Source organism: Terrapene carolina, unplaced genomic scaffold, assembly GCF_002925995.2.
Source record: "Terrapene carolina triunguis isolate 2854851 unplaced genomic scaffold, T_m_triunguis-2.0 Scaffold210, whole genome shotgun sequence".
Taxonomy (NCBI): Eukaryota; Metazoa; Chordata; order Testudines; family Emydidae; genus Terrapene; species Terrapene triunguis.
In genome coordinates, this window is record NW_020664561.1 from 40,584,227 (window position 1) to 40,607,387 (window position 23,161).

A 23,161-nucleotide genomic window follows, 5' to 3' on the forward strand; every position below is an offset into this window, starting at 1 on the left:
TTCACCCACGAAAGCTCATGCTCCAATACGTCTGTTAGTCTATAAGGTGCCACAGGACTCTTTGCTGCTTTTACAGATCCAGACTAACACGGCTACCCCTCTGATACTATTCTTTTAAAGCATGTCAGACAGTGTCTTTTTTCAAGTTAAATTAACTATAACATTCACTTCTGTTTCTTAAACTCATTAGACTTTTAGTGGTGAAATCAATGGCAAAACTCCCAAGACTGCAAAGGGGCCAGGATTTTATCCTTAATATCTTGTACGTTACAAAAGAAAAAACATTCAGAAAATAAAAAATGTTAAAGGTTAATCCTTTGCTTTCTGTTGCAAGGTCTGGTAAAAATATTTTAGAAATTTGGGCCCTGATTCTGCAATGAGCTCTGCCCAGGTAGACCCCTATGCACACATGAAGCCACATCAATTTCAATGGGTTCCAAGAAGAGCTCATTGCAGGATTGGAGTCTAAGTTACACAAAGGACAATAAATATGGACAGGCAAACATTCCAATTGTATGAATTACCCTTGTGGAATTCATGTTGCTGTCTAACCATCTGTCCAACATCATGTCTTTTTAAAAGGAAGGCACTCACTCTCTCTCGCTAATTCCCCTTTTGGAAATGAATTTTAGTGGTCCAGATTCTTGGGTGTGGTGGAGCTAAGTTTGGTGTAGCCCAAGAAAAGCAAAGATGGCTGTGTGCCAACTTTGTGTCGCCTGGATTCTGGAAGCGACCACAGAACAGGAGCCTCAAGGGCTGTTCTAGCTGATGCTGTGCTGCAATGGTTCCCTATAGAGCTATCCAGCTGCATGGATTAGTTGAAGCACTGTATAAAGAAATTACTCACAGGCACAATGTTAAGCATGTGCAAGCGTGTATGTAGGATTGGGGCCTAAAGCAGCATTTTTCCTCATTATTTAGCAATTACTCACCTTATAAATCCAGCTGAAATGAATTTGCTAGTAAGATCTGCAGAAACTGTATTTAATGTGAAGTTCCACACTTCTTCTGGGACATAAAAAACATGAAGCTCTACCAACTAAATGCAGTGAGAGAAGATTATCTCAGTTATAGATATACAGTAAGCATTTAAGTAATACAAATATTGACACAGGGTGTCCACCAAAAGGATTTATATAACAAAACAAAAAACAGATGGCATAATATTCATAAACCACTGCATTGTTCATTCTGGTGTAGGTTATATACTGTTGCCCGATCCTGTCACTGTCTTGTTAATTTCGACTCTAAACTCTTTAGGGAAGGATTTGTCTCTAATTCTATGTGTGTACAGTGTCTAGAAAAATGAAGCAGCATGACTGGTCCCTAGGCACTATCATAATAAAGATGATAAATGAATATGCCTCAAAATGCTTTTATGGACATGGCAGATTTCAAACAATTTGATCCAAATTAGATTAAATATATACACTTTTTAATGCACACAAGGCTTTTACTTGGTATCAGTGAACCAGCTATTTAAATAATAACATTTAGACTTGCAGAGTCAGGTAGATTTTCAAAGTACTGTATAAACATGGTTAAAATCATTATCAGGTAGTCAGTTATACAGGCTTTGGACTGCTAGCAGAAAGGAGATTCACAATAAAATAATAATAATAATGGACCAAATACGGCAGTATTAACTTAGAAATTTCCCAGTGATAGGATTTGGCTCACGAATAAGAAAAAGAGCTAAAGTGCTGACAAATGTCAGCCATGGAATAATTATCAATGATATCTTGTAAAACATTTTTTCCCTGATTGTGGAGATTCACTTTTGCAAATTAGAATGCTTCGGTAAAACTATAGAGTTGGGTCCAATATCTCCTTTCTGCACCTTACAAACCTCACTCATTTTCATTTTATAAAATTATAAATGTTTTCTATATTAATAAAAATACTAATACAGACTCAAGACCAGCAGAGGAGTTAACATCTCTGAGTCATTGTTTGCAGACTCATGCAGACATTATATCAATTTACACTTGGCTCACGTTTGGCAGGCTCTCTCTGCAATCATAAATTCTAGAAAATTACTTTAAAAAAGGAAGAAAGAAAACTTGGGTTCAGCACAATTTGAATATTTCATGTGGGCCACATAAATAATCATGAGGGCTGGATTTAGACTGCATGCATTTCAATTGACAGCATATTCAGTGTGGAAATTTTTCACAGAAATAATGTTGGAACTATTTTATCTTTAGAAGTCAGGGCAGAGGAGGAGCCGTGCTGCTGTTGGATGTTACTCTGCTAGCAATGATTAGAACTGATTGGAAATACTTGAAGTTCTCAGGGACACAAGTGACCTCCCAAAATCTGCAGAGCTCTAAGAGCCTGTTGCAAAGGCCACTGAAGTCAATGCAAAGGCTTCTATTAACTTAAATGGACTTGGATCAGGGCCTCAGTATAAAACTGTGTGTGGAGAAGCTTCCATGTGCTTGTGTTGAGGGAAAGTGCCCAGTGCTTAATTTGTAATGAAAGAGGTGCTGGGAATCAAGCAATTTATTTACATGCATAACTGATGCAGCAAGCCCAGAAGTGCCAGGGCTATGAACTGCCAAGCCTATAGGTGCCAGGCTCAGCCCTGGCACAAATTAATCACTGTCTCTACTGCCTTGCATCTTGTGTATTTATATACACTTTTCCAGATCAGAATGCTGGCATTTTACAGCTACTTTGCATGGGTGTAAATGGCTACACAAAGTGTAAGGCAATGGAAAATCAGGCCCTTTATGCTCTAGCTTTACTCCTTGCCTCCACTCTGAGCCATGCAACAGAAAGGAGTGTAGGGCCCACCATTAAAATACATTCGTCTTATTAATGACAAATACACACTGAGGTCCTGACAACACCAGGGAAAAATTTCAAAACATTTCCAGGTTTCTAACAATTACAGCAATAGTCCAAGTACTCAAGTGCACAGGCCAGTGGCTGTTGAAACCACGATTGGACCTGAACTGAGGAGGGTTAGGTGACATTATGCTTAAAACTGTGATGACCATGGGAGCCCTGTTGATAGCTGAGCTCCCAATATTGCTATCTTTGATGCAGCTGAACCAGTGTTAGCAATAGTGGGAAATTTTTGGAAAAGTTTCCTTGTGTATATGTGGCCTATATAAACAGCCAGCACAAATAAGCTTTAGTGAATATTCCTATAAACTTTTGGGTATTAAATATAAACTAGACTTTGAATGGTTTTTCATGTACTCGTCTTTAAAATAAGCGGATATTTTCTTCACACATCTGCCAGAAAATGTTGCATGGCAGCAATTTTCACAATTTAGAACAGTTATACAGATTTTCTAAAATATTCAGAGCAAAAGTTCTCACCTCTGATGTTGGCGGTCTATTTTGACTGAATGACATATTCACTGGTGCCTGTATTGGGTGTCACTGAATTCCGGATGGATTTTTAAATTTCTTTTGTATCTTAGCATTACTTAACAGTATGGGTTATGATAAATCCTGTAAGTCAAAAATGGTATTCCATTCAGTTTGAATCTGTTTCCACTTCATACAAAAGTTTGAGAAAAAAGCAGCAGAGAGCTTGTAAGTAAGTTCTGGATTCAGGCTGAAGGCTTTGCTTCCAGAAAAACCGGAAGATAAACTGCAAAGAGCTAAGTATTGACTAGTAGGCTTAATACTCCCTTTGATGTGAACACACCTTCTATACAACTAAATATCACCTAAGTAACCCAGTGAATTGCATAATTGCAGTTGGGCAACTAAGGTTTGCATTAGTATTCTGAGTAACATTTTCCATTCTTCTTTCATCAAAAAGTATTTAATTACTGTATATAGTTATCTATATATTTCTACAGTGCATCTAACAAACACAAGATGTATTTCTTTCAGTGTCTGGATTTATTTTGGGTAGATGGGCAAGAATGGCAGAGTCTGAAGCCATGCAGTCATTCAGAACCAGTGACATTTCAGCATGCATGAGTCAAAACAGAAAAGTATTCCAAGGACACTTGGCTTCATCCATAAAGCAAGAGAGGATGTGGGAATGGGCAAGTCCCTGTATCATTAATCCTACCTACAGATATGCACATTTCGAACTGTAATAATTTCTCCACTGATTCCAATACCCAGATTTTTCATGCTATTTAACTCTCATTTTAGCAGGGTATTGAACCATCAATGCATTGTTTCCCATAAAGACTTCCTGTATCAGTGTTGGAAGCTGACAAATCTGATTGGTAACAGGACACATCTTATCTAGACTGGTAAAAGCAAATGCCTGGTCAAACCAGAATAAAGGTTGTTTCTTGGCCTGGGTACAAGGTTCAACATCAAAAAGGCACGTACAACTTCCTTTTACACAACACTTGCTTTAGGTCCTTTCCTGCCATAAATATTCACTACTTGGCACGTTGCTGACAAGTACCAAATGTGCTAGTATAGACAGGCGATGATTAGTGCTTCTGGTTTTTTTAGTTTATTAATTTAATTTGGGGAGGATTATTTTTATCAATTTTTGAATTTTATGTAGATGTCCAAAAATCAGGGTTTTTCATGGCTTTCTCTTTGTATATATTATATATATATTACTCATTACAGTCATATATGCCTCATTACAGTCATATATGCTGTAATGAGTAATCTCTTTGTAATGTTCCCTAGTGGGCATCAGCAGGGTCTACAGAGACCAATTAATGCTGCAATATGTTAGTGTGCATTACAAATCACACCTCCCATAGTCTGCATTCTGCTCCATGTAGACAAGCCCTCAGACACAAGTAACCTTTTCTGGTGTTTATTGGATAAACACCAATTTAATTTGTTTTGCATCGGGGTGTTTTATTTGTGTTTATTGGTTAAAACCTAAATTCAGAAGCCCTACTTATGATTAACAAACAGAGACAGACAAATTATCATTAAAAGGAGAGAATTGAATGTCTGTTTTTTATTTCCAGTTCTGCCCTTCATTGAGTTCTGATCCTGATTTCAGTAGTTTTACCTGAGTAAGAATAACAAGGTCACTTTGATCAGACCCCTCTTGTGAGACATTAGGAGAGTCACTTAACAGCTCTGTGCCTCAGTATCCCTATCACTAAAACAAAAATAATAATTCTCACCTGCCTCCCATGGCTGCTGAGTCTTCATTAATGATTGTTCATAAAGTGCTTTAAGATCCTCAGTAAAAAGACTTGAAAAGTGCAAAGTATTCTTCTTCCTCTTATTCCATTTAGACTGCAAACACTGTTTACATTTTTCACTGATGACTGAGATTACCATATCTAATGGTTCCTTTAAAACAACAGATTTAATTGTCTCCTCCGGCCCTTGTCCTAAAAACCACGAATTCTCCAATCTTGTGTTTTACATGGATATAATTTTCTATCACTATAAAACCAACCAAACAAAAAGCCTACGCTTACTGTACCACTCACCCCAGTGCCTTTGTTCTACATATTCCTTCCTTCCTTCTTTCCTCCCTCCCTGTCTATCCCATTGCTTTGTCAAAGTAAATCCAGATTGTAAGATCTTTGGCCAAGAACCTCAAAGGTATTTAGGTTCCTAACTTCTATTGAAATCAATGGGATTATAAAATGGCCAATAATTGTACAGCATATCTATTATCAAATAATATAGCACAGTTGTGTAGTTACCATCTTTTTCTAGAATAAGGGATTTAGAACCAGGTGTCAAAAGGTTTTAGATGAGAACTGATGTTTTTCAGCACAAAAAGAAAATCTACAATATCTATTCATCTTTTGTTGTCTAAATTAATTGCAACAAACTCAAAATGCATCTAGTTAATGGGAGTCCTTTAAAATAGTATTTTTTCCTATAAACATCTGTTGAAATTAGTTTGAAATGTTTAGGTCAATTTATCTGAGTGAGGAGCTAATTTTATTCTGACTCATCACAAGCATTATTTTATAGTATAAAACTCTCTAGGCCTGGATACATTATTTTCTCCCTAAATCCAAAGTAAAAAAAAACTTTTTCCATTTTGTCTCCATTTTAGGGGAATTTCTCCAGAAATTACTTGGAAGCCACTAGAGAAATGCAAAGTCCTAAACCCACAATATATAGTGGGAACATTATACGCCAGGGATTGAAACTTTGTTTTACTATTCACCTTATTTTTCTCAGAAATATTGAATTATAAATCAAATACTCAAAATCCGTGAAAACCCTAATACAAAACTGTATACTAATGTATACTTGTAGAACTAACTGTTCACCATCCTAAAGGCAGGGTGGGTGAGGTAAGATCTTTTATTAAGCCAACCTGTGTTGGTGAAAGGATAAGCCAGTTTAAGCAGTACATGAACTCGAACCAAGCAGGAGTAAGTCACTAGTGCCAGAGGGGCACTCCTAGGAACCATGTTCTTCTGCTGGTTCAAATATAGTGAGGGAAGGAGATTGCGGTTTTTGGCCGACTTTGCCACAGGCTTGTGTGATCTCGTCTTAGGCAAGTTGCAGCTTCTCCTTCCCCATATGTAAAATGGGCTGTTACTCCAAAGGGGAGCAGGGTGGGAGGCTCCCTTCATTAGTAGATCTAGGAAGCACTTTGGGATCGTTGGCGAGCAGGTGCCACAGAGCCGCAAGTTTCATTCTTATCTCGTACATTTCTTGTTCAGTTTGAGTTACTGTATTTACCCTGCGCTAACGGCATTGCCTTGCCCGGGCCGAGGGAAGGGTTTCCTGGGTAACGGTCCCTTTTCAAACACCGCCGGGCGAGCAGAGGCCCTGCACCACAGAACCCCCGGGTGGGTCACTAAGGAGCCACGATTACCGTCACTGACGCCTGCTCACCCTTTGTTCCAGGGGCCGGAGCAAATCCAGCGGAGGCGCTGAACCCCGACCCCGGGACACCTGGCGCTGGGGTGGGCCTGGGACGGGGGCATGGCCACGATAGAAGGACCTAGGGAGCTACGCCGCTATCGGGACACCTATGGGACTGTATCGTGACAGTGGCGTCATTTCCCTTAGGCCCCGCCGCCCCCGACCCCGCAGCAAACCCTGGCTGCCTGGGCTGGGGCAGCCCCGCTGCGGCGAGGCGCTGAGCGCGGTCACAGCGCCCCCTCGGGCTGGACCGGGCCGGGCGCGCCGCCCTCGAGCCAGGGCGGCGGTTGCGCAGGCGCCGGGGGCAGTTTGGGAAGCGCCGGAAACTTCGTGCTAAAGTTCCGAGCAGCGCCTGGCTCCGCAGCCCGAGCCCAGCCGCTACCCGCGCGCCATGTCGGGCTCCTCCAGCGTGGCGGCCATGAAGAAGGTGGTGCAGCAGCTGCGCCTGGAGGCCAGCGTGAGCCGCGTGAAGGTGGGAGAGGCCGCGGGGCGCCCGGCCGGGCCGCCGGTGCCGCGCCCAGGCCCCGCGCCTGAGGGGCAGAGCTGCCGCCCGCCCCGCCCACCGGCCCCCCCCCCCGGGGCGGCGGGCGGCCCCCGTCGGGGGCGGGCGGGCCCCCCCCCCCCCCCCCGGCCCCTGTGCCCAGCTGTCTGCGCGTGCCCTGCCCCGAACCCGCCCGGGGCCCCGCAGCGCAGGCCCGGGCCGCGGGCGGGTCGGCGCTACAGGCTGTTCTCGTACGTGGGGCCAGACTCGCCCCACGCGCAGGGCTGCTGTGCCGGGCAACTCGGGGCGTTCACAGCGGCCGTAGGCTGAGCACGCCCCAGCCGCTCACTTCCTAATCCCGGGGTGCTCTGTGCTGCAGGGCGGAGCTGCCGCCTGCCTGAAATGCTGCTGTCTGAGCGGGCGGGATTGCACCAGCTGGGCACCTTCCCCCAGAGACCCGCCGTAACTTAAGGTGTCCTGCGGTGCGGAGTCTCTCCCCCCTGCCGCCTCACTGGAAAGGACTCGTTCAGCCTGGGCCTGGGATAGTCAATTAGCTTCGGTCAAGAGCCAAACTGCAGAGAAAATAATAAAAGCCCGGGCCCGTTCCCACTGATCTGGGTTTGGCCCACGGTCCGCCTATTGACTGCCCCGGTCTAGGCTGCTGCAGGCCTCTCACCCGTTTTGATTATTCAGATATAAAATGGAGACGTTCCTAGAGCCCTCGCATATGCTGAGTGCGCATCATCTGTGGACTTTCAGGCTAGGATAGGCCTTGTGTTAAATTGGCAAGCTACAGTTTGCAGATCTCCTTTCAAAATAAGTAATTGGGGAGACATAGCCAGCTATGTTTTCATTTTACTTCTATGTTTTCATGTACCTACAACCTTTTGTAAAAAAAAAAAAAAAAAAATGGGCTTTTCATGTGTTGTCTCATCCCGAGAATGTTTTCCTGATAGAGAGGAATGGGAGAATAAAGTTAGTTTATCTGAGGTGGGGTGTCAGGGCATGCAGCCACAATTGTTTTTTCTCAAAAATGAGGGCTATTCTTATTTCATGGGGAAAGCTTAACAAATGTGTAAAGCAACCTTCAGGCTAAGATAGAGAGGGTTTTTTTTTTGTTTTTTGTTTTAAATTTATTTGGTGGTGGACTTGCAGACATGTTAGTTAAGCATGACACAGCATCAAGAATGATTTCAAACAGTGATTCTCAACCTTTCCAGACTACCAGTCTGATTTGTCTTACAAACCTGTTTCACCTCACTTAAAATCTAGTTGCTTACAAAATCAGACACAAAAATACGAAGGTGTCACAGCACACTAGTACTGAAAATTTGCATACTTTCTCATTTTTACCATAGAATTATAAATATTGTACTTACATTTGTGTATAGCATAGAGAGCATTTATATAAGTCATTGTATGAAATGTGTACTGATTTCACTAGTGCTTTTTCTGTACCCTGTTGTAAAACTAGGCAAATAGTTGATATACCCCCTGGAAGATCTCTGCAATACCCCTGGTTGAAAACCACTTATTTAAAATTCTTCACCTGAGTGGCAGAAGGCTTTTCCCTGCTTGCTTTGGTCCAGATAGGGTGACCAGACAGCATGTGTGAAATATCGGGATGGGGTAGGGGGTAATAGGTGCCTTATAAGATAAAGCCCCAAATATTGGGACTGTCCCTATAAAATCAGGACAGCTGGTCACCTGGGGTCCAGATAAAATAATATGTCAATGCCCAGATACTGGAAGGTTTGGCCAGAATAAATTTGGCTTTGTTTTCAGCCACTACTCCCACTTAATTCAAATGCTTAAACTCTTTTGGGGAGGGACTGTGTCTGAAGAGTTTGCACAGTGACCTCCACATTGTCACCTCACTCTGATTGAGTCCTCTGTCTACAACTATAATACAGATAAATACCACTTCTAGGATCATCACTTTGCTTAGTTTGGAACTGAAAATTTTTACAGTGGGTGGATTTTTCACATTCTTGAGGGCATATATAGATTCCTTTAGCAATGTATTTATACAAAATGGTATACTAACATATCTCTTGTTATTCTTAAGAAGGCTTGTCTTCAGTGTTAGCTTAAGTTATCAAGTTCACACTTATTCAAATGAGGAGTTATCACACTGCAAAACATTAGAGCAGCACAATAGGATTGGATTAGCAGCATGGAGTAGTTGAGTCCCCACTTACTAGTTTTAGCAACACCTGAGCTTCAACCTATACACTGCCAAATCAGCCACCTCAAGTTAAAAGCACCACTTTTCTGAAGCTAGAGACTTGTCTGTGCGCAGGAGCTGGGTTAGGGTCAACACTTGTTATAACTTGAGCTAACCCTGTAGTGAAGACAAGCCCTTAGAAAAAGTATAAAGTAAAACTGTTTTGGGGCTTGCATTAGGTGGCAGACACTGGTGTATGATTGCATGTCTTGTAAAAATTACCCATAGTGTGTTAAATGCTACTTCAGCTTGAGGAACCTGTATGTATAGTAGCCAAGAGCTGATTTTCAAAAATGTGCTGAACTGTGCACCTAGTATCTGAAGACAAGACCAACTCCCTTAAAATAGAGTATTACTGAATGCGATAGTTTTTCTGAACAAAAACTAAAATGCAAGTGTTTTGTGTGTAATAAAATCTAGCTGTACTGAAAACAGCACCTTCCATACACTACAAGATAAAGTATTTGCTGTGAATGCTAATTTAAAATTTACTTTATGACTAGGTTTCTCAAGCCGCAGCAGACTTGAAGCAGTTCTGTCTGCAGAATGCACAACATGATCCCCTACTGACAGGAGTGTCTTCAAGTACAAATCCATTCAGACCCCAGAAAGTCTGTTCATTTTTGTAATTTGGTGAACTATCTTGGTCTCTTTCAGTGGTAAGTTTTTAAACTATAAAAAATGATACAAGTTGCTCAGTGGTTTGAGCATTGGCCTGCTAAACCCAGGGTTGTGAGTTCAATCCTTGAGGGGGCCATCTTGGGGAAAAAATCTGTCTGGGGATTGGTCCTGCTTTGAGCAGGGGGTTGGACTAGATGACCTCCTGAGGTCCCTTCCAACCCTGATATTCTATGATTCCTGTTTGCTCTGATAAAATAATCTGTCATCAGGTCATTCATTTAAAATGTATACAACATTCATTATGGAGTATATTTTTAAAAAGTTCTGACTTTTCAGTAAACTTTTCAACTAAAATATACTGCTCATTTCCTCACCAAAGAAAAGAATTTAGTGCTAGTGAACAATATCCTATTTGCCAGTCCTAAAGTCTTTTGTCCATGGAGCAGGTAGAGCAGGGGTTTTCAAACTGGGGGTTGTGACGCCTCAGGGGGTCATGAGGTTATTACACGGGGGATCGCAAGCTGTCAGCCTCCACCCCAAACCCTGCTTCGCCTCCAGCATTTATAATGGTGTTAAACATATAAAAAAGTGTTTTTAATTTATAAGGGTGGTCGCACTCAGAGGCTTGTTATGTGAAAGGGGTCACCAGTACAAAAGTTTGAGAACCACTGAGGTAGAGCATGGATTCTGGCAGTGTAAGATTCTGTTCTACACTAAGCTTTTCCTGAGACTTACACCCAAGAATTAAGATGCAGTGGTAATCAATTCCTTTTCCTACTCCACTCAAAAACCCCCCCCTACCCCTTCCTTGTAATAAGAATTTAAATTTTATTTCCAAGTCCCAGCCCCTACCATCACAACTTGGGGTGGGACTGAAACATCTGTTTCTGCAGACATCACAAGCAGAAGTCCTTAGGACAACAGTTTAGGCATTCTACCTGTAAAAGAGAGGTTTCTTTTCCTGTAACCTCCCCAAACAGCAAACTTTATGGGGAGACCCCTACTTTTTTTTTTTTTTTTTTTGGATGAGCCAGAAAAGTTAGCAACACTTGGAGGCAGTAGCTACCACCTCTCACCCAATACATAGTCTGGGTATCTCCAAGTGGAGGTGGTGTTTAGAAGAGAGAGTTTGCAACTATTTTTGCTGTAGAATAATTTATTTTCTCTGGTCAACCAGTTCAGACCACTGAGTTTAATAGATTCAGCTCCCAGGAGAATGAGCCCCCTATTCACTTGTACAAGTTGGATTCTGCCTTTAGTCCCTGCTGTATAACATCCTACCTGGGAGAATTTACAGTATATAAACTTCTGAGAGTGATGGCAATGAAAACAACCCTTTGTCCCATGAGCTACCTGTGAAGGTAAACTAATTTATACCTACTTGTCTGTGGTGTCATCTATAACAAAAGATTTGTGGGAGTACTTTCATCAAGCATACATACAGATTTTCATTACTTTTTTCTAACCACTTTTTTTGTGTGTGTGTCTTTCAGATCTTCTAACACCTTTTCACAGCTGCTCTGTGTGGAGAGAATGTGACTCAAGGAGTGCCTTGGTTTGAAGTCTGTACAAAAGCTTAGCCTTAACAATGTGCCAAGTTAACTGTGTAAATCGCTACTGTTGTCAAACCTCTTACCATCTACCTCTCCAAATGAACTGTGTGCTAGTTGCAATAACTTCTACTTCATGAGGGAATCAGTTTTACATACCAAGCAAAAAATAAAAATGTTTTGACTTAATCTGTTTTTGGAATTACTGTAGGACTGTTTCAATACTGTGACTCTAATACTTCTCCAAAGTTATTTTAGGTGTATATTTACTAAAGTATACTCAGATCTGAGACTTCAAATATTGGGGGTATTCCACATCACTAGCCTGTAACAATTCCAATTGAAGCCAAACCACTAAATTTCTTCAGAAGTACATCATCCATGCCCATACAAAGTTGGTGCTCAGATGCTGAAGCCAGTGAAGATTTTTGTTTTGCTCATTACTTACAGTAGAGAAGAACCATTGCTCTTTTCTACCCAAGATACATAAAGTATCTTCATAATTTTCATGTTACTTGTTCTTAAAAGCAAAATAAGACCGACTGATTAGTTACAAAAGTCCCTCTTGGAAACTGTACAGCCCAATTCCTCACACCCATTTAGCTGATTTAAAGCGTTCGTCTACAAAGTGGACTTTGATTACCAATTTGTTAAACAACTAGCCAGCTATTAGATAGCTGTTTAGCACCCAGATTAGGGCTGTATTTGCACCAAGAGGCAAATTACTCAAATGGAAGAAGCTGCCTTTCAGACAGTGTGTGCATTTAATCAAGTTAAGATACAGCTACATATACACACTTGCTCCATTTTTGGAACCCTGTGTTTTAACGCTGAGCTGTCTTAGTAAGAGACTATACATGTCTCTGGGCAGATATCTTTTCCTTCATACTCCACCTCTCACAATAAGGTCTTTCTTCAAGTACAGCTAATCTGGTTATGAAATACAGTTCTTGGAACTGTAGAAGCAGAGCTGTTACAGCAATGATACAGCACAATTTACAGAAACAGGGCAACATTGTTTGTGTCTGACCTATTTTACCTGACAGTAGAGTCTGTGTCTATTTACCTTCGAGCACAACCATGTTACTCCCAAACAGCTTTGTTACTAAGGCATTGGGGTAGTCATGATACAGTCTCTACCGTTCAACCTACTAGCAGCTGCTACTCACATTCTAGGAAACTTTGCCAGTTTTGAATCAAAGGATAGGTCTACTCAGCATTCTATAGCATGCTTCCCAATGCAGGTTGACAAACATGCCTTAGCTCTACTCATACTAGAATGCTAAAAACAGAAGAAGTGTAGCTGGGGGTGGCATGAGCCCCAGCTCAGGCTAGCCATCTGAGTAAGTTCCCAGGGGATCAGGCAGGTTTGTACTCAGGTGGCTAGCACATGCCGCCCCCACAGCCACACTGCTGCTTTTAGCATGCCAGCTCAAGCAGAGTTAGTACATGTTTGTCTACCAGCACTGGGAGCATGCTTCCCAGCTGCTTCATAGACATACCCTTAGAGGCAGTAGCACTGCTTTAGGAGTCAGCATTGAGGCCTAGCGGGAACGTTGAAGATGACACCAATCGTGTTTCAAAACATCTATTGTAGAAAGTTTGAAGATGTCTGTAGTCCGCTTGCCTGTGCAGATAACATTGCTCAGTGATGAGCAACATTGTTTAACAACGAATTTGAGATGACAGGACCAAAGCCAGACTCAATTTAGTTACAGAAGAATTCAAGAAAGTTCTGCACTCCTATTAATCAGGTAGAACTAGATGATCATTATAAGTGGAATTTTCTTCTACTTGTGTCCATTTCACGGTGCTGAAATTTAAAGAAAAGATATTCACTATAAAATTTGCTGTTAAATGTCACAGTAGCAGACACTAAAGAAATGGGAAAATACGTATTTTAAAACAAAACTATAGTAGGGGGAGGAAGGTGGTATGTATCTTCCAAGTGGCACTGCAGCTGCAATATACTTTAACTAGTTCTTGGATTCAGCCTGCCAGGATTAGCAGTGGGGGAGATGAAGATCAGAGAGTACGTGTTCCATTTTTAGGTGTGGCATTATCAAGATCACATAGATGGCTCATAGATGTGCTAACACACACACACAATAAAGGTGAATATGGTTCTTTCATTTCTGTTTAAAGAAGTGACTACATCTACCACATACTCAGTGATCAAAGTGTACCAGAGCTTTTCCCTCTTGTAGCTTTGCATGCTGTCTAATGTTTCTAAACTTGGAAGCCAAGTGCTACAACTCCATGGCAAAAAATGACACGTGAAGTGGTTTAATACTACCTATTTATTCTATCACTCCCATTTTATTTAAAATGATTTAAAAAGTCAGTTTGACTTGAGATATTTATGCACACAATCAAGCCTCACTTATTTGCACATGATTATTCTACTCATTTGCAAACAGAAATAGCTCTAATCAACTTTACCAGCAAGCCAGTAGCAAGTCCACAGTAATAACGTCTCAGTAAGACTTTACAAGTTCTATCACAGAACACTTGTATACTACCAATTATGCTAAAGTTCAAATAGACTTTACAAATAACTGATTGAGGTATATCAGTACTCGTTATCCTTGCTTTTTTTTTTAATTGATCACTTATTTTCCAATATGCAAGTTAGAAAAGTTCTGCTGTATTTCTTTAAAAACTCTAAATGAAGTTTCAGTTAGCCATGTCCATTCTTTAAATGTCATTTACTACTTTTCTTTCAGGCTGATGTTTGTGGTTATGTTTCAGAATGCCAAAATTTCAAGTGCCCATCCTGATATCATTACTGAAAGACATACCTTGTGAATCCATTCATACTCTCCAAATTTGGAATCAAAGGTTCCTTTTTGAAGAGACCTCAGCTTTAAGGTAAATCGTGGCCCAAGCTCTTGAATTCCCACTTTCTTTTCACTCTTGAAGATGTACCTTCAAAGCCAAGGGGGAACACATTAGGGTGGGACGCTACAGGAATGCAGTTTTTCTTAGCCACTAGCAAAATTTGAGAAAAGATTACCTGTGAAATCTAAAAAAGATATAGTCTCGCTGATTGTGAAACGTAGCTACTTGTCTTCCAATGAACTGAGGATCATGTGGGAAGAGAGAGGCAAACATGCGACCAATGGAATGGCCCAGTCGTGTTGTAAAGTTATTCAGGATTACTTCAGGTTGATGTTCTGTGGGCTCCTTTCCTTTTCGCTGGAATGAAAGTAACAAGATAGGGAGGATAACATAAATACAAAAAACATTTTCAAAGATACATATTCAAAGACAGAAATTTGAACTAATATAAGAGAGGGGGCAGAAGGTTAAGGCCAAAAGATGTATTAACTCCCCATGTTAAATGCCATAAAGAACATATATATAGTGCAGATCAGTTGGCAACATTTAAGGACCTCAAAATTCTACTAATTCATTGTTCAAAAAAACCAAATTTCTTGAATAAATGTGAAGAGAATGATAGTTATTCATTCTATATTTCCCCCTTACTAATATATTGGAAGGGTATTCCACTACCCCCCCCCCCCCCCCCCCAAAAAAAAAAATAAATCAGTTCATCCATCATAAAAATCTTCAAAGTCTCTGTGGACATTCAAGTCTAATTGCTTCCAAAGCTACCCTTTCATCCATCCATCCAGGCCAACTTTTAATGAAGCCAGATTGACTAAAGGTCATTTCAGTTCCTTCATTGTTAAAGTGCATTAAAAAAAAGAGCACAGTGCTTTTAGACTAGTTGGGGCTAAACAAGAGTTCGGTATTTCCAGTACACCATCAAAATTCCTATACATTAGTGATGGCACTGTATAAAAAACAAAGTAAGAGTATATACACAAAGTGGAGAACTGAGACTTTTGGAGTTGGTACACAGCTGATTTTATATAATGCTATTGTAATGAGTGCAAAAATGTATCCGAGATAAAAACAAAGCAATCAATCCACTGCAGGAATTGTTGGGTAAAAGTCTTACATAGCAGAGGCAATAGAAGTCAAACTAGAAAATAGTGTTACTGGTCCTCCTTGCCTCAAAAACGGTACATCACCACCATCTTTATGAAACCACCTGAACATCATGCAAGTCTGAACAGTTTCCTCTGTAGACAAAAGTTAAGAAAATGTGAAAGAAAAAACTTATACCACTAAGCAATTTGGATCATGCATTTATTAGTTTTTTGCTGTTATTGAGGGGAATAATAAACCTCACCTTTATTTCTTTACGCAGACGAACACTGCTCATTCTAAAATGAGCAGTTGGACCATCAGGCAAATGACTTAAAACAAGTCCATCTGTTTCAGAGAGTTAAGAAAAGCTGGTATAGATATGAAGTTCAGAATGCAATTTAAACAGAATATAACAAAAGTTATTTATATAGAAACCTGTGTTGAGTTCCACAGAAACAGTCAACATTATATTAGAACTCTTCTAATTTGCACAACCTATATTTCATATATAAGACAGCTATACCTACCCTCTTCTCAGCAATAATGGAGCTTGGGAATGCTGTAACAAGGTCTCATATTCCTAAAATCTCCATACTTACACAAAGACACTATAGAAAATGTATTAATATACTAAGTATCATTAAAACTTTGTCAAATAGTTAACCAGAACACATTATGTTCTATTTGTTTGTTCATTTTCTATTTTGCTATAGATCACTATAAACATAATATATGTAAACTTTCATTAAGTTAACAAAATCCAACAGCTGATTAAACTGCTTAAATTTAGTGCAATAAGAATGTGTATTCATGCACTAAGTGGTCTCAGAAAAATAGTGATTCACTTACTGATAAAAAATCCAAGCCATACATACATTGCCAGTATATTGGATACATTCAGCATTTCTTTACCTATTCACCAAGAATATCCCTCCATTTAAAGAGCTAAATTGATGCCATTATGATCAAACATAAAAACAATACATACAAATAAAATCTGTTAAGTCTTTAAGGTGCCACCAGACTCCTTGTTGTTTTTGTAGATACAGACTAACACGGCTACCCCGATACTTAATACATATAAGGATGTGGCCACATCTAATACCAATATGGAACCATATTATGGCACCTGTGCTGTGAGGCATGCAGATATCAGAGTAGCATGTTACTGTTCTTGTAACTTTGTATTTATACGGTTTTAAGTTACAGTTTGAGACAGACCAAAAATGGCCTTTAGTTTCATATTTGGCCTGTAGAAAAGTAGAAATACTGGTTCTTAACTTCTAAAGACAGTGAAAAATTGCACTACATCAACTTGAAGTTGACAGTGAAGTGAAGACAAAAGCATAAAGGATCTGGGAGAGATCTTGGAGACTTACATAGCCCAATTACTTTCTTCTTAACTTTGTTCAGAATTACCGTACTAATATCTTCATCATATAATACAGATAACTCTATGAAGAAACTCCCTCTTTTATATGAAGGATACTTGGTATTTTGCGATCTTCATTAATAACAATCAGATCTGTGAAGTCTCTTGAGATGCACTGTGGGATAATTCTTTTCAGGGCCAGTCCTCTTCGATAGTAAACATGTGAGTTAGGTATGATAGTAGACAGCTGTTCACAGAATCTCACTGTTCTCTGCACAATAGAAAGCCTTGATTGCAATCTCTCAATTGTTGGGTATATTGTAAAGATCATAAAAAGGGTTACATTTCATACAACTGCCTCCTCCTTTAAGTGTATCAAGCTACCCCTTCATCAAATACAGTAAAAGTTGTGTTATCTGGCACTTTATCAATCAGAAAACTCTATTAACTGGCATTTCTGATATTTCCCAATTCAAATCTTCAATCTAGTAACCGGGACTAGTATACTGCCCAGGAGGTTATGCAATTGCACATTCTGCACTCTACTTTTATGCAAAAGAGGCAGAAGACAAGTAAGCAAGCGGATAGGGATTTATTCAAAAAAAGCAGCTTCCAGGGTGTGTCATAAGGTCATACAGATTCAGCCCAATCTCCTATACCTTCTACATCTACAATAATTGATTTTGATGATGACCCTGAGGCACTGCAAGATCCTGAAGTGTCTTCTGAACATAATTTAATCTTTGATGATTCAGTATAGTTTTAGTGTTAAGTGTATTTTTTGTGATCTGGGTGTATGTATCATACAGTGATATGTGGTGTCATAAGATAACCTACTGAATAGAAAACTTTACCTGTATACACTTAAGTGCTTCAAGAAACCAACCACTCTGCAATGCAGTACTACTACGGGATTGGTGAGTACTATTTTATAGTTTATTTGTTTTATTGTATTCTAATTCTTTGAAAATTCTTATTCCATTGGAAAGTATAACTCTTAGTTAACCGTAATTTTTGACTAACCGGCACCCCCCATTCCCTCAACATGCCGGGTAACAAAGCTTTTACTGTACCGTGTTTTTCTTAAACATTTCTTCCATTAACTTTACCAATGTTAACACAAAGCAAAGTGTTGTACATTGAAAACACTACACAGTCACTAGAGAAAAACATGTCTGATATTCTGCTGCATTCCAGGTCTGAACTGTATTGTCCATCTTCTACTTAGAAAATAAACTCCTGGGGGCAAGGACAGTAGCTTCCTGCATTTTGGAGAGCACTCTCTGTGTTGACACTCAAAAAATGCAGAAAATATTTTTTTTAAGAGATTCCATTATTCCTCAAACACAGTAAAGTGGAAAAATTTTAATATTAAGTACTAGCACTCATGTTTTTAATACAGTAACAGAACATTAAAGGGACACAGTCAGCTTGCAAATAAATCACTTTTAAAAAAAAAAGGTTAAAAGTAGTTTCAAGTACGACACATGCCCAAGTCCCTTGACAAGTTGAGGTTTTACAAATCACATTTTCCTAATTTTAAAAAGTGGTTTTTGTTCTTCTATGCTCTGTGCAAAAATCACCAATAGCACCAATCCTGCAATAAAAAACTGTGTTGGCACAGGGCTCTACCCATGAAGAGCTCATTGCAGGATTGAGATCAAAGGGAAGGAACAGACTATAAACAAAGTAAACCAACAGAAGAAAAAATGCAGATAGAGATGCAATTTTCAATTTGGAGGTGTTCTTTTAAGACTGTGCAAATGCAGAGGGCTTGTGAAAGGCATTACATTTAAAAGTCTACAGACTGAAGTCTCCTATTCATCAAATTAAGAGATAAAGCTTAAGACAGTGGCAGTAAACATTTCCTGATGCTGCACTGCCAACGTACATCTATTCTGACACAGAGGAACCACTTACTCGACAATTAAGACGTTTCCCTGCCCATTACCAACAAAGGGATCGTTGTTCAAGTCACTTCCGGACTCCAGTTGCACCATCAAGCATGAAATGAAAACCTCTATTCCATAATCAGCTGCCTAAGTCTTTCAGACCCCCCATAAAGTGATTCACAAAAATTTAAAGATTACACTTAAATTTTATAAATGTATTTTACCCCACGAGGTCTATCTGATGTTGTGATAAGAATCTTGGGAACTGTCTGTCTATTGAAGTATGGTGCAAACTCATCAGTAGATTCATCAAAAGCAACCTGGGAACAAAAAATATGGCGAATTAAAAAACTTCTAGGAAAAACACACACAATTTTTTATTTCTAAAAATAATTGTCCCTTTGGCTTAAATTCTGGTGCCATTAAAGTCAATAGCAAAATTCTATATGGGTCCAAGTTCTGGCCTATACTGTATTGTTTAATCAATCTGTCCCATTCTGTATCTGTGCTTTTAACAATGTTTAATACAATGGGAGATAAGATGATGGACAAGCTTGCTAAGAAGTTATTCAGCAATGGGAAATTATCTTAAATTAAATGATAAAGAGATGACGTCATCTGCAGTATTATCAATTCATAAATGCCCTAACACAAGAGTGGAAAATAAATATTCATAGTTTATAATCAGTCCTTTTTTAGTTAAAGCACATTTTGGAGGAAATCATAGTTTAACACATATGTAAGGATTATACATTTACCTCTTCATCATTAGGATCTACAGTTGTTTCATCATAAACTCTCTGATTTTCAATTGTCTTCGGTACAGGCTTTGGTGGTGCCTTTAATATAAAGTAGTTTATTAAGAACACAATAAATTACAGCAATAATCCCCTTTAAAAAAATAAAATGTAAGGCATTATTTGTACTTTGTGGTACTGAGGGCTTGTCTACACGGTGCTGGCAAAGCACACTAGAGGGATATGATTTGTTAAGTGCTTTAATATGTTGTGCTCTAACTAACTTGCGTAAACCCTGCTGGCATGCTCTAAAGGAACCTAGTTCATATCAACATAGTTTCTTACAAATCACACCCTTCTGGCACATTTTGCCATGCTAAGTAGACAAGCTCTGAGTCAAACAATGAGCTCAATTCCACATTCAAATGAGTGACTCAATTATTCTGTAATGTATTTTATGTCAGTTTTTAGTAATAATTCTTTAAAAGCTGGAAGATACCGTAAGACAGCAGTTCTCAACCAGGGGTCTGAGACCACCTGGGGAGGGGGGGCGGGGGGGGGCCGCAAACAGGTTTCAGTGGATCTGCCAAGCAGGGACGGTGTTAGACCCACTGGGGCTCAGGGCAGAAGCCCAGAGCCCCGCCACTTGGGGCTAAAGCTGAAGTCTGAGCAACTTAGCTTTGTGGGCCCCCCTGTGGCATGGAGCCCTGGGCAAGTGCCCTGCTTGCTACCCCACAACACCAGCCCTGGCTTTTATATGCAGAAAAACAATTGTTGTGGCACAGTTGGAGCTTGGAGTTTTTATAGCATGTTGATGGGGCCTCAGAAAGAAAAAGGTTGAGAACCTAGAACAAGTTGTGCTCTTTGTCTACACTACAGAGACTATACTGGCATAGATATGTTGTCATAGCTATGCTGGCATAAACCCATAGTACAGACACAGCCTACACCAATGGAAAAGTGGGGGAGGGATAGCTCAGTGGTTTGAGCATTGGCCTGCTAAACCCACGGTTGTGAGTTCAATCCTTGAGGGGGCCACTTAGGGATCTGGGGCAAAATCAGTACTTGGTCCTGCTAGCGAAGGCAGGGGGCTGGACTCAATGACCTTTCAAGGTCCCTTCCAGTTCTAGGAGATAGGATATCTTCATTATTTAAAAAAAAAAAAAGGTTTAATCCACTGGTGTAGGAACACCACCTCCCTGAGTGACAGTAGCTAAGACAACAGAGCCATTCTTCTGTTGACCTAACTGCATCAACACTGGAGGTTAAGTCGGCATAGTTACATTGCTTACAGATGTGGAATTTTCGTACCCCAACCGAGGTAGCTAAATCAACCTCAATTTTAAGTGTGGACGAGGCCTTACTTTGTTTGTACATCAGTGATACCATCACTTTAATTCTGAAAGGAGATCATTAGTTTAATACTAGAGAGGCAATATATGGAGCAGAACACATGGCTACAATATTCAACCCACTTAGTTTCCAAGTTCATAGGAAATGATTGTTCCCCATTATGTTCCCCGTTTCTTCTTTCTGTGTCAGCCTGTTTTTTTTCTTCCCCACCATTCTCTCCAGGCTTCAGCCAGTAGCTGTGAAAGAAAAGCACCATGTTCCTGCTGCAAAATATTTTACTCACAGCATCCGCTGTAAAGTTGATTAAGATCACACAGCGTTAGGCTGTTTCACTCAAAGCAGCATTAGATACAGAGTGCATTAGTGCAGGAATGTACAAGTAATGTCTCCAGCTCCTTGTGAACATTGCAACGGTGGAGACCCTCCCCCCCCCTCACGTGTCACTGGGTTTCAGCAACAAGCCAAATACAATTTATTCACGGTTAGTATAAATGAGTATTTATAGTCAGTTTACCCAGGACTGCTGTTGAGACACAGTGTTGTATAGTGATTCTGTCAAATGGCTAGAACCTATTTTCAGGACGGCCCTGATTTTTCCCAATGTTACAGTTCATTTGACTGAGCCACCTGAGAAATTACTGCCCAGAGTCATACCACAATTCAACAGAATATTAAACAATGGCTCTTTTAGATTCTAACCAATACTCACTGCATCTCAAAAGATAGATGTGAACAGCACTGTGATCACAAATGGTCTGGCTACAAAATTATAAAGCATCCACTATCCCCAGTTTGTTAGAGCATGTTTAGAGAAATAATACCAGGTATCAAACTGCAAAAGTTATAATACTAAACTTATTTTTTTTATTTTAAAAGGGATATGAATATTATACCATGTATAATGTTTTACAGACACAAATAGTAACACACGGGACACTATGAATTACTTTCTTTTACCTTGTCTCCAAGGGCTTCTCTCTCCTTTCTCCGTTTTTTCTTATTTGCCAATTTCTCCTGAATAAGACAGACATCTGATTGGTTAGCTGGGAACAGTAGGTTAAAGGCAGCTCTGCATATACCGGTCACACTGTTGGCCTTAGCACAGGAATCCCCTCTCTACACTGGGTCCATCCGCGGCCCCTTCACAGAGAGGAGTGACTTTAGCTTCAAAACCATTTGCTGGGAAGTATTTTATTGATGCACTCAGTGACAGAGCCAAAAGTGCCCCCCCCCTTTGAAACACTGTTTCCGGTGCTGCCCTGGGTGTCTGCGGCTGCACGGGGTCTTGCCTTATACTTAGCGTGTGAGCTCTCCGGGCAGGGGCTGTCTTCCCGACTGTTTGCACAGCACCGAGCCCAGCGGGTCCTGGCCCACGTGCTGCAATACAAGCAACTGCAACACGCCCCCCGGGCGGGCAGAGCTCTGACCCCCGCAGGCAGCCCAAGGGGTGGCGGGGAGGGACGGGCGGCGCCCGGCCAGCAAGGGGCTCCCCGCACGCAGGCCCGGGCAGGGCACCTGAGCGCCCCCGGCCTCCCACCTTCCTCTGCTGCTGCTTCCAGCGCAGGAACATGAAATGGCGCCGCTGCTTGTTCTTGATCTCGGACACGCTGAATCCCGGCGGGAACAGGGCCTGCTCCGGGGCCCGCGCCGCGTCCCCGGGCCCCTCGGCCGAGCCCGCCGCTCCGCTAGCCATGCTGCCCGGGCCAGACATTTTCCTTCCGGGGCCGCCACTAGACCCTCTAACTGCGCCTGCGCAAACGGGAGGCACGGTCCCGGCATAGGTAGGGACCGGAAGCGAGAGTCCGCGGGGGTGGAGAAGGCAGGGTGCAGCGGGACCCCCTTGTCTCTTCTCCGACCAACCAGCAACTGGTTTGTGCGCGTGCGCAGTGCCAGTGGGGCGAGAACGCGCGTTCCTTCGGCGAGACCGCGATAAAAATAGAACCCGCAAAACTGTGTGCGCCTGCGTCAGGCGAGGTGGGCTACGGGAGGGAGCACAGAGGGTGCGCCCCTCTCCGCGCTGGGGACGGCACGGGTCGCGCGCGCACGCTCGCTCGCGTCCGTCTCTCTTCGCTGCGCCTGCCGGCCCCTGTGGGAGGAGGGTCCTGGTTGGGCCGGGGCGTGCGCGGTGTCCCTGGCTGGCCCCAAGCGCGCAGCCTTTATTGTTTAAATGGCGTGGAAGTGCCTG

General features: G+C 41.2%; 3 protein-coding genes across 3 annotated transcripts in view; 1 reads left to right on the forward strand and 2 right to left on the reverse strand.

Annotated features, from left to right (window-relative positions):
• Positions 1–6,708, reverse strand: part of LOC113405049 (spermatogenesis-associated protein 1-like) — a 36,491-nt gene extending 29,783 nt beyond the window's left edge. Inside the window, exons 1-3 of the mRNA XM_026655563.2 lie at positions 5,085–6,708; positions 3,334–3,468; positions 933–1,039 (exon numbers count right to left, since the gene is read on the reverse strand). Coding sequence (XP_026511348.1) covers positions 933–1,039; positions 3,334–3,369 — 143 coding nt within the window. The 5' untranslated portion in view covers positions 3,370–3,468; positions 5,085–6,708. The remainder of the gene's footprint in view (positions 1–932; positions 1,040–3,333; positions 3,469–5,084) is intronic.
• Positions 6,709–7,064: 356 nt separating this feature from the next.
• Positions 7,065–11,872, forward strand: LOC113407259 (guanine nucleotide-binding protein G(I)/G(S)/G(O) subunit gamma-5). The gene is made up of 3 exons (XM_026655562.2): positions 7,065–7,276; positions 10,016–10,171; positions 11,627–11,872. Exons 1-2 carry the CDS (start codon positions 7,196–7,198, stop codon positions 10,139–10,141), a joined length of 207 nt encoding a protein of 68 aa, XP_026511347.1. The 5' UTR covers positions 7,065–7,195; the 3' UTR covers positions 10,142–10,171; positions 11,627–11,872.
• A 799-nt stretch (positions 11,873–12,671) lies between these two features.
• Positions 12,672–22,760, reverse strand: LOC113407258 (ribosome production factor 1-like). Its single transcript, XM_026655561.2, has 9 exons — positions 22,514–22,760; positions 21,934–21,990; positions 19,645–19,725; positions 19,111–19,206; positions 17,112–17,265; positions 15,885–15,967; positions 14,700–14,881; positions 14,485–14,611; positions 12,672–13,496 (listed from the first exon to the last, which is right to left on the reverse strand). Exons 1-9 carry the CDS (start codon positions 22,685–22,687, stop codon positions 13,455–13,457), a joined length of 996 nt encoding a protein of 331 aa, XP_026511346.1. The 5' UTR covers positions 22,688–22,760; the 3' UTR covers positions 12,672–13,454.
• Positions 22,761–23,161: the final 401 nt, after the last annotated feature.